The sequence below is a fragment of the Typopeltis vanoorti genome, chromosome 6, assembly GCF_054136105.1.
Source record: "Typopeltis vanoorti isolate ZY-2024b chromosome 6, IOZ_Tvanoo_1.0, whole genome shotgun sequence".
In the NCBI taxonomy this organism is placed as follows: Eukaryota; Metazoa; Arthropoda; class Arachnida; order Uropygi; family Thelyphonidae; genus Typopeltis; species Typopeltis vanoorti.
The window spans coordinates 41,468,591-41,480,662 of record NC_143554.1 but is presented as its reverse complement, the minus strand read 5'-3'; the positions used below and the strand labels follow the sequence as shown (position 1 = coordinate 41,480,662).

The window sequence follows — 12,072 nt, the reverse complement described above, 5'->3', positions numbered from 1 at the left end:
CGTCCACATTCGTACCAGTGGCGTTTCTCCATAAATGTTTGGGCTGGAAACCTACATGTCCATTTGATTAGCCATTACCTTCTGCCAGCACGACTGAATGGGAGAACGTACCTCGTATTTTTACAAGAGGTCTTGCCAGAATTACTGAACCCTGTTCCAGCAAACATTGAAACACATATGTGGTTCCAACACGACGGTGCGCCACCCCATTTCAGCGTAGATGTTCGGAACGCCTTGGATGCAACATTTCCAGGAACGATGGATTGGTCGGAATGGTCCCATCGCTTGGCCGCCACGATCGCTCGATCTCTCATGGCTGGACTTTTTCCTATGGGGGCCATATGAAAAGTCTGATCTACGATAGCCCCCATCGATTTCAATGAGGACCTTATTGTCAGGATTTCTATAACCGCTGTACGAGAAATGCCTGGTGTTTTCGCCAATGTATCCTAATCACTACGTCGAAGGTGTGAAGCCTGCATTAACATTGGTGGTCGCTCTTTTGAGCAGTTTCTGTAATTTGTTCAATAAAATTCTTTATGTTCTGTAATTTCTGCAATTGTTTCAAATCTCCTCTGTCATTCTTGTGTTTCTTCACTTCCTGACACAGTAGTTGCTAACACTAGCGCTTCACCACTTGAGTTCGGACCACGCATTGTATGACGAAAAGTGCTTGTTTAGGTGTGTTCTATCACCCTTTAAAGTTTGGCCCAAGAGTTCTGAATTTGCAAATGTATCAGAAAAGACATCTGATGCATTTGCCTGTTTATTCTTGAATAGAAGAAGGAGAAGAATTTGCCAAACTCCTTGAATTGAAGAAGGAGGAGAAGAAGTTGAAAGTATATTTGACAATCTGTGCATTACATTATTCCAATGGAAAGCCAGTCCAGTTCATAGAATATTGTGTTTTATTAGGAGTCACGTTCAGCTAAACTGTTATTTCTACGTCCCAATCAGAGGAACACTCATGATAACCAGTATCTGAACACGACAAAACTATCCACATGAAGTATGAGAGTAGTTTCACGTTTTGATAATTATTTACAATTTCTTTTTTTTTTTTATTGATGACGTAAGGCTAATTGAAAATCATGAAAGGTACACATCTGACACTGCTCTCGGTGATTACTGTAACGTGCTAGGGTTCTAGGACTACCAGACTGAGTTGAATGTTTTCCTTTTCTGGAGGAATGTATAGCTAAACTACTACGAACTTAAGGTTTGCTATGCGATCACTTTATATTCATAACAATAGTTCTTTTTCTGCTTTCTGTCTTTATATGTTGCTTACTTTTGTTAATCATGCTCTGCCTTTCATCATATCTACAAATTTAACACTACAAATATTATTGAATTTAATCTAGAAAACATCTTACCTTATTTCTCTTTTAAAATTGTAACACATTCTCAGTCGACTATATAAAAATTTCATTGCCATTTAAAATGAAAGTTAATAAAATTAAGCCATAAGTGATTTGGCATTAAATTTCATGTCAACATAGTCGAGGGAAAATGAATATAACTTAAACCGAGAACTGTTACTTAAAATAGAAATATCCATAAAAGAGCGCAGAAATGTCGAACAAACGCTGATATACCGCCAAAACGGATTACTAATGAAAATTCCAGAAAAATTCGAATCAAAATATTTCTAATGCTAATGTAGAAAAAATATATTAACGATGGAAGTTGAAACAAATTTTAAAGGGTGAAAAAATTCATTTAGATTTCCACTCTCATAGATAGATAAGTTGAACGAAGAATTTGTCTTATTAAAAATACAAAGAAGAAAAGAATAGAAAACTTCTAAAAATTTTACCTTCTTTGTTAATGATTCAGTTAATGATCAACAAACTCTGAAAGAACATTTTCAACTGCAACAAATTTTTATACAAAAGTTTATTCAATATTATAAAAATACATCTTCAAACGCATTGGTTTTGCTCAAAGTTTATTTTTTTGAATAAAAATAAAATATGAATATTAACTTTTTTCATCCTAAAAAACACATCCTATTTTATTCAATTAAACTAAAAATAAAAAATAAAATAAAATAAATAAAACATATTTATCAGTTTTATATTTTTTTGTAATTAATATTCAGATAGTCCTGCTTTAGAAACCAAAAATGAACCTTTTCAAACCACTTCGAACTTCGATAAGCGGGCCAGTGGTCCCGGGCGATGAAATTCATCTCCAGTCTAAAGACAATCACAAACATTTACGAAAACGGCAGGCCGTTACCTGTTGGATGGATAGCAGGTACGCAAATAACTTGGCAATCAGGCCGGCAAATTGTATAGTACACATTTTTTTTAATGAATTAAATATCAAAAACATTAAATGAAAAATGCATAGCTAATCTTAGAAAGCGGCTTTTCAATGCTTACTGCATGTATGCCACGGATCCTCTATACGTTTTCTTTTTGTAGCTTCGGGAAGCTTCTGTGTAAGGAATTTTAACATCAAGATCATCATAGTACGAATCCTTTGTTAAAGGCGGAGGTGCACCATTTAAAGTATCAACGCCGAGATATGACACCTGTAAAATGATTTAAGAAGAAAAATATCTACTTTCACTGATTATTCAGATATTTTTACAGTACAAAAACAATGCAAATTATAAATGATAAACAGGCTTGATTTATAGACTATTACACCCTATTTACAGACTATTATTTGATTATATAGAAATGTATTGTAAGTATCGTTTATTTATGTAATTTTCTGTTATACTAATTAACAGCATCACATTTCTCCTGCTTGAGTTCACATCTGAGTTCTGTCAATCCATCATGTTTTTTATTTTTTTGAACTGACATCTAAAATTCGAACACACCTATTAAGGATGAATTATATAAGAGAGAGATTCTCCCAAAAGGTTATACATCCCTTCCAAAAAGTGTCATATTTGAATTGCAACAGCAGTTTTTTTTAACATTTTTTCGACTTTGTTTAGAAATAGAATTAAAAGATGGCACACTTGTGAATTATGATGGTATTTAAAAATGGATTTTAGGCATATTTTTTGTATTAAAAACCTCAAGTTATTTCATATAAACATGAGTCAAATATATGCTGAACAGTTACGAAGTTATTTCAATTTTTAATTTTTTTTTTTTTATTCTACTAACCGTTCAGATCAGAACTGATCTGAACGGTCAGTAGAATAAAATTGGAGGTCGTACATTCAAGAATGTATGATCTCCAACTTTAATATATATATACAGTATATAGAGAAACATAACTGAAAATTACAATGTGGTCCCTCAAAATGTGACCTGTCACTGTTTATTTAGAATTTTCTCCCTGAATTCGAGATAGTATCAAAAGATAGTATCAATATAAAACCATTAGTAAAATAAAATAAACATTTATTCCTTTGAGAGAAACTGGAATCCTTTCAGGAACGCTAACCTAATAAAAACTTGGGAATATACGACTGGGGAGGAACACTACAATGCTAGAATGCTTGTAGATATTCAACTCTTTGTTTCGTGTGGTCTTTTATCAGAACAAACACAGGAAGCAAGAAGAGCTGATCATGTAACGTAACCACTTTCAGATTCGAACATTTTATGTGTGTGGCAAAAATATGCTGGACACAACCCCACTACATCACTATTCTACCACTTATCAATATTTGTGTAAACACCCTATTGCTTCCTTCCTTTTCTACATTTATACAGTGATTTCTATGATTTCTATTGGAATAGTATTGATGTCATACGTAAGAAAGAGCGGTGCCTTACATTATTTAAGAAGGTCATTAAGGTTCATGGGGTTAGGTAATGTTAGAATCACTATTATAGAGTTTTCTTTTGGTCTTTTTATTTTTATAATTTTGCACTTTTGCATATTTCTGTTACATATGTGACATGTATATTTATAATATCATATTGGTAATTCATTCTTCTTTATATTCATTCATTCTTATTATTATTCATTCATTCTTCTTATTCGCTCATATTTTCTTATTCATTCTTATTTTTTTGTTTCATTATTTGATCTTATTCTTGGATATGACCCAGTTATTTTAATATCCTTTACTGTTTAATCTTGCACTTAGCTTCGTGTAATGCTATAGGTACATATTTAATTCTATTCCTAACTATTTTATCTATTTTACGTTGTTGGATAAATTTTTGTTTCATATCAAATTTATCTTGTGAATTATTATTATTATATATATGGGTATCTCCATGGAGAAGACTCATCGCAGGAGACCCAAGCTATCAAAACAATATCTATCATACCTCTTCTTGAACTCATTTACAGACGAAGCACTCACAACTGAGTTAGGCAATGCATTCCATTCATTCACCACTCTCCAAGCAAAAAATCTAGTTCTCACACCCTTGTTAACCACACTTTTCCTTAATTTCCAGGGATGACCTCTTGTTCTTCCATCACTATCACACAGCTGAAACATTTCCCCTGCATCAATCTTATAAAAACCTTTAAGTAATTTAAATGTTTCTATCATATCTTTTCTTCTCCGCCTATCAACCAACCTCTGTAATTCACAAGCTCTCAATCTATCAATGTAGGGAGCATTTTTTACACCACTCACCAACTCAGTCACTCTCCTCTGAGCCTTCTCCACCAATTCCTCATCTCCAAGGAATCTAGGCGACCAGACTTGAGGACAGTAATCCAAATGTGGAAGTATCAACGTCTTATAAAGAGGAATAATAACCTCTTTATCTCTAGATGTTAGTGTGTTCTTCAATAACCAAGTAATCCTATGTGCAATCTTGGACACCTTAGCAATGTGTCCTCTGAACTTCAATTCCCTCTCCACTAATACCCCCAAGTCCCTAGCCTCATCAATCTCTTGAAGTACCGTTCCATCAATGTGGTACACAGCTTTCTTCTTTTATTTTTCTTGATATCTTCATGTTTTTCTCTTCTGTTGCGTTATTTAATGTATTTACAATATCTTTGTAACTAAAATTTGATATCACTAAAATTTAAAATAATGATTATATTATTTTACTAAAATGATATAATCATGATATTAAAATATTATTCATTTTTAGTTTTTCATTTTAAATTTGTATTGCACATCTTTCCATTTTGTTTTCTATTGTTTTTATTTCATCTATTACTAAGTTAAATAAGACAGTCTTTTCCTCGCATCATTCCTTTGGTTATTTTAATTTCCTCAGTGTATCCTTGGGCATTTATTTTTAGTCTGGTTGCGTTAATGTAGTTTTAGTTAATGTAGTTATAATGCAATATATGTGTTAAATCTGTAAAGCATATATTGCATTATAATGATTTATATACTTAATAATAATGATTTAGCTTCTTTGCTAAAATGACATTCGTTTTCTGTTGCAGACAGAAAACGAAATAAAACAAAAAGATAAGCGGGATCATAATGTCTGGTGTTAGTGTTTTATTGATCTCAAGAAAGGCATTCAGTCATAATGCTTTATAATACTGCCATTCTTATTAGTAGCCTAATAGTTACGAGGGAAATATAGAAATGAACTTCTTAAGAATTTGAAAATTATCTATTAAATAAATAGATAAATATTAGATGAAAAGAACTGTTAAACTGAAAGAGGAAATAATTTTTTACACAAAATTTTATATGCGCGCCCATTATTTTCATCGTTATTCTCATTGTTCTAAAGATAGAACAAAAACCTTCGAATTATATAGCGTCTTTGGATAATGCGTCAGTTCTAGAAAAAATAGGGACTCTCCTTGAGTACACTTTGCGTGTCGCATTTGTGTTTCAAATATAGTTCTCCGCTAGGGGTGTCCACAAATTAACTAACGTTATTTTCGGATGTTAGATTCTCTTTCTCTTTATGGCAGACTATCACAAAATAAATTGCTCTAAAAAGTATGCAATAATTATGCAACTTCTTCAAGTGAACCACTCTTTTTATATAAAAAAGTGAATAACATTCATTTATTATTTTAGTTTCATAATATAAAATATATAATTTATTTAATAATAAAATTATCAGTAGTAATCAAAATTACAGTATTATTATGTGTTATAATTAGAACTTCAGGGCGTGTAAGAAACCAAAATACTGAAAGGTTTGTATTAATTATATCATGAAGTGGATTCAAATACTGAACGTTTTGAAGTAGTGGCGAGAATCTCACTATTCGGTGACGCACTGATCGGTTTTAACTATCAGACACTCTTTCTGCTTTGTACAGAGATATGATATCCAACTAAGAAAATATCAATTGATCAAATGATTTCATTTAATAAGCTAAATATAAAATAAAATAAATTAAAAAATTCTTATGGCACTTTACAGCAGTAATTCAAAATTTATAATAAATTTATGTTTAAATCCTTAGTTTATTATATCTTAATGATCTGTCCATAGAATGTCAAAATGGCATACATTCATATAATTTATCTCAAAAGGTATAGTTGGCCTTTAGCACTGTAATTTAAGTAGTGAGGGTAATTTAAGCTGAGTGAGTAAATAACCGCTTTTTTTTTTTTTTTTTTCCCTATCATGTTCCTATAAGTGCTTCCTTCTGTTAAGCTCATACTTGTCACCCCCTCCCCTATTTAAATCATAGTGCGAGAGGTGGAGAAAAACATGATGGCAAAGGGATCTGGGATATGAATTTTAATAGTTGCAAATTCTTTGAGATAGGCACATAGTTGTTTGTGGAGAGAAAGACAATCATCGGTTAGTTAAGGGAAAGACATTCAGAATATAAATGTACGACGGAGTGTGTATTGGTAGAAAGAAGGATGGTCAGAATATGAAAGAGTTGGTGGTGGTGGAACGAATAAAAGAATAGATAGCAAAAAGAAGGTAAAGAATGGATTGCAATAATAATAATAATAATAATAATAATAATAATAATAATAATAATAATCATAATAATAATAATAATAATAGATAATGGTGATTACTGGTTCTGATGTATTCACCGTCCCCCATTTTTTTTTCTTTTGAAAATAATGAGAGCTACTTTTTGTGCTTTTGTTTTGAATGCTTTATTTTATTTGATTATATTACAGAATATGTTAAATGCGTATTATAAATTGGGTTCAGGAAAAATTCTACAGTGACTTCCAAAAATGACATGGATTAGTTTTGAAAACAACTTAGAAAACTTAGGCATAAGATTCGCATGTCTAAACTTCATCCAAGAAATTTCGATTTGTAAGCTTAAACTGTTAGCATTACCCTGAAAAAATTATGATGCTGAGTTCATCTCATAGTTTATCAAAGCTGCAAGTTCGTTCTGGTGTTTTTCTACGTCTTCATTTAAAAATTTATATATATATATATATATATATATATATTTTTTTTTTCTTTTTTCAAATTGAAACCTAGAAAAATGTGGTGCGTTTGCTAGGGAGATGATGAAGTATATCAGTGAGATAATGCCGACGAACTACACTAAAAATGGAAGCAGAACGGACTGCAAAAATTACACAACAGTCACCTGAATAAAGTATTTGTGCTGGTTAATAAAACGAAATGGAAGAAAATCTAGAAATCTAGATGTGAGTAAGTGAGCTTCAGAAGAGATAGAAAGAGTGTGCCAAATATTAAGATAAGATTAACTGTGGAGAAAGCTCTAAGTGAAAATATAAATATAAATCCATATTTTCTGACTTTCAAACAGCATTCGACAGAATAAATCAGAAAGTGGCATGGACTATACTCAAAATGAACAGGAATGTGCTATACACTGGTGTCCAAAAGCGAAGAAGAACGAACTAAAAATTAAACAAAACAACAACTAAAAATTAAATCGATGATATTCGGGGATAAGAGGATTAAAAATGGATAATGGTGAAAAAAAATCAGAGGACATTAGCTGGAAGCAGCTAGACATTTTATGTACCTAGAGAACAACGTAATGCTCGATTTACACACTGTAAAAAGGGAGATCAGAACTCATGTTGCAAAACTGAAAGCATACCTACAGGAAAGGGATAAGGTATGGAATAGTAAAACAATGAATCGTGATATAAAACGAAACGTACTATAAAAGTAGTACATATTCAGGAGGGCTCTCTATGTGAGACACGGGTAATGATAAACGACGCTGTAAGACGAAAGTTGATGTTAGAAAGAACGTATTATAGAAAGGTTTGTAGAATAAGCTATGCAAAAGGCGTCCAAAAATAAGTAGGAAGAGAATGCAATGTCGAAAATAATTAGAAGAAAACTCAATTCTTTTTGGACATCGATGGATGACTGCAGAAAGATCAAAACATTGATTTTCGATAGAATAAACACCATAAACAAAAGAGCATAATGATCAATCACCTTTACTTCATCTACTCATCATGACTGGATAGATGATGTAAAGGAATGGCATGAAGTGATCTTACAAGAGTTAAGCAGCGAACAGAAAGGAATGGCAGGAAATTGTGAAAACTGTCAGACATCAAGGGATGTTAGACTCATGCATATTGAAGATAAGATAATATTGCATTCATCTAAGTCTGTATGTCTTCATTTTTTCATTAATATTAATTATCATAGTTTCTTGTATCTCTACTGGTATAGGAAACTGCATGTGGTTTTTTAAGGGAGGTGAAATATGGCCAACATGTTTCCTATAGTTAATAACTTTCGAAAATGTCAACCACATATAAGTGGATTTAACTTTGCTCTTTACTGTGAATTTGTTTTTCGTTAATAATTTTTGTTCTTTTTCAGTGTTGGTAAGAGTCAAATTGTCTAAAAATTTAGATTTATTTATTTATTAAGAATGAAAAGAACAGAAGACCTACTCATAGGTATATTAGAAATTAGCGAACCTGTTTTTTTTGTTGTTGTTTGTTAAAAAACGTTAAGAAACGTTTCCAGTTATGTAACATAATTTCATCCCCATTTGCTCAAAAAATTAGCAACCTTTCCTCTCCTCCAAGAACTTTACGTAATTTATGGACAAATATTTACCACTGGATAAAATAGTTGTTTTCATTTCTTATATTATTCATATATCTGAAAAGAGGTGCAAGCAACAATAATGTCTGAAAAGTAGGAATACCTTCATATGTCTGTCAATAATCCAATTTAGCTCGAAATCTTCATCATCGTCACCAAAAGGATTAATTAGTTGTTCAGCTACCTGAAACGAAAATAATGAAATATTGCTGTAATGGAACGTTTGCATTACAATTTGCAATTACAGTTTGCATTACATTGCATTACAACTATTAAAATTTAATTTTAATAGTTGCTTTAAATAAATATAAATTTTGATTTATCTGAAATTAATTGTGTAATTAAAAGTTTCATTTTGCTATTCACAATCATGAGATAATCATTATAAATTTAATTAAATCTATTTTTAATAATTAAACAAAATTTAATCGTTTATTTATTAATTAAAACATTAATTTTAATAGTAAATTTAATAACTTTCAGTTACAATTATTACTAATTAAGTTAAATTATTTAAATTTAAAGATTAAATTATTAAAGAGACAGAAAGGAACCTAAAAATAAACCAAAATCAACTATTCATTACGTGCTCTCTATTCCATAACATCTTTCAATATTTTTGCATTCCACCCCGATAAGGAGGTAAGTTTTTTTCCATGTGAATGTGTGCTACTTATCTCACTAAAACCAGCATAAAACACATGCTTTAAAGTAGTTGTACCTATATGAGATAGTGCAAAGATAACCAAAGAAAAGCAAATTATGATTTTGCGTGCACACTATCAAACTGATTTATTTATTCTCAGAAGAGAGAGAGAGAGAGAGAGAGAGAGAGAGACTGAATTTCTGAGAAGCGTGAAGAAATGGAACATACTTTAAATCAGATAACTTATGCATAAGTAAATAGAAAATACGTTCGTTCATTTCATGGAAAAATCGTATCTTAAGGGGTTAAATGAATGAGCGTCCTTCCAGGAGAGTTTTAAATATTATTTAGATATTTACTTGCTAATTAAAAAAAAATAAAGCAATTCATATTAAAAATAAATCCTGTGCTATTACACCCTCGCTTATTAATCTGCCTATTCGGTATGTAACGAACCTGGCTTTGTTAGAAAGAGTTTGATTCACATACCATTTAGGGAAAGATTTATTTATAGGGCTTTCATGGAAAGTAAGTTAGCTGTTCTCATAGAGCACCGAAAGGTTTTCCTACAAGAAACAAGTTTTTAATTCATCTCCCCTTTTCCTGTTGTCTTGTGTTAAATTAGTGTTAGAACAAAGCTAGCTAATTAATGTGTAATTCATTTTTATAAACAAATTATTATTGAATTTTGTTTTCTTATATTTTTATATATCACCCGATTATTATCGGTGAGAGAGTAAACGTCTGTTGTGATAGTTGTGAGATTTTCAAGGCATAGAAAATGAAATATTAGCAAAGAAAGAGATAAAGATTACCAAGTTTCTTTCATTTTCTACAAATTATGTCATTTTATGAATAATTACAGTGTCATCTATATGCCGTGCAGAGATCTCGACATTTTTTTATCCCTTGTTTTGTTTTCATTTTAAATATTTTATTGCACTACATTCCCGAATAACAAGTGTTTCAGGGACTTCATTTCTATACTAATGTAATTAGTTCTGCTTGTAATGGCTACTTGATTTTCCAGAAATTCTTACTATTTTTTGATAACAGTAGTAAGAATTTCTTTTATAACTGCTTTCCTCGTACAGCTTAAGTACGAGGAAAGCAGTTATAAAAGAAACCTAGACAGAACCTAGACAGTTAGAGCATGATTTAATGACATTGAAGTGATCATGTTTGATGATTTTAATGATCCATAATTAAAATCCTTAATAACTATATCATGCAATTTATTCACGTCACACATTGCATATCACATAGCGGTGATGAAAAGCACTTACTTTAAGAAGACCCATGTAAAACATCAGTTGTAAAATCGTGAACACCGGAACATAATAATCAAAATGGAACTGAGCTTTGATAGTAGGATCCGGACTGTTGATATACTGACGCCCGAACAGACAAGCCACGAAAAATGCATAAGTTGCCATAGTCACAACCTGAAAATATATATTATTCAGAAACTCAAATCTCACATGTTGTTTATAAAATAGTTATCGTTTTTTAAATAATCAAAGACGTTATATGAAAGACAACTAAACAGATGAAAATACTGCAATTATATTATTTGAAGATTAGCAGTGTCCAATATTTCCCAGTCCAAGGGAGAGTTTTTCATAAAGAGAATGACTGTAAAGAGATACGTTGTACTGTTTAAATGAAAAGTTGTAAACTCCAAATCAGGGATAAAATATGGGAATAGGGTGTTCACGAACTGTGGGAAGTGTTCCCTTTTTTTTTTTTTGCCAGAGATGACATGAAAAAAATTGTAGCTAGGATAAATAATAAAAGTCTATTACTGTAGCAGCTTCGTCTGTGAGCTTATTTCAGTTATATGCTTAGTTTCAGCTTCAGTTATACAAAAAAACAAAAAAAAAAGAAAAAGCGCTGTGGAATACTCCTGCCCCCATCTCCTTTTAGTATAGTACGGCTTCGTTTACTCAGAAAATGACACTTCTGAGAATTTAACCAAGTGCTTATCCAGTAAAGCTGACCTAGATAGCATGCAGAACCAACGATTTATACTATGGTGGAGACGAGATTTCTACCGATTTCCAAAGTCATTTAGAGCTGAGGAAATAGAGGAAATAATTTGAAGATGATTTCCTCTATTCCCTTTGAAGAAAAAATGGCGTTAAAAGATCTACTTACATTTATTTATCTGTTCTTCTCTCATAACATAGTTTCTTTCTGTCTATTCTTTTTCTATCATTCCAATCACTTTTTGAAATTTCTTTCCGGTCAACATACGAGTATAAGTCATCCTTTTTTTTTGTCTCGTCCTTCATTCCGTCAGCTGGCATCATGAACAGCAAGCAAAGATAAGTCTTTTCTTTCGCCTTTTTAATCCTTTAACAATTATTTAATCTTGTGCCGCTATAATTACCCACAATAATAATATTGTGGGTAATTCTATTGTGGAGCATCAACATGAGAAATTTGTTCATCTCTGACTTAAAAACTGGAAATAATTCTGGAAATATTAAAGGCGGAAACACGACATGAAACAGA

At 31.4% G+C, this 12,072-nt stretch overlaps 1 protein-coding gene across 3 annotated transcripts in view; it reads right to left on the bottom strand.

Moving 5' to 3' along the window:
- LOC150105402 (uncharacterized) overlaps nucleotides 1–12,072 on the bottom strand; it is a 150,205-nt gene that overhangs the window by 52,418 nt on the left and 85,715 nt on the right. For all 3 annotated transcript variants that reach the window (XM_090394776.1, XM_090394777.1, XM_090394779.1), the window contains 3 exons: nucleotides 10,842–11,000; nucleotides 9,013–9,093; nucleotides 2,391–2,542 (listed from right to left, as the gene is read on the bottom strand). In XM_090394776.1, coding sequence (XP_090250902.1) covers nucleotides 2,391–2,542; nucleotides 9,013–9,093; nucleotides 10,842–11,000 — 392 coding nt within the window. The remainder of the gene's footprint in view (nucleotides 1–2,390; nucleotides 2,543–9,012; nucleotides 9,094–10,841; nucleotides 11,001–12,072) is intronic.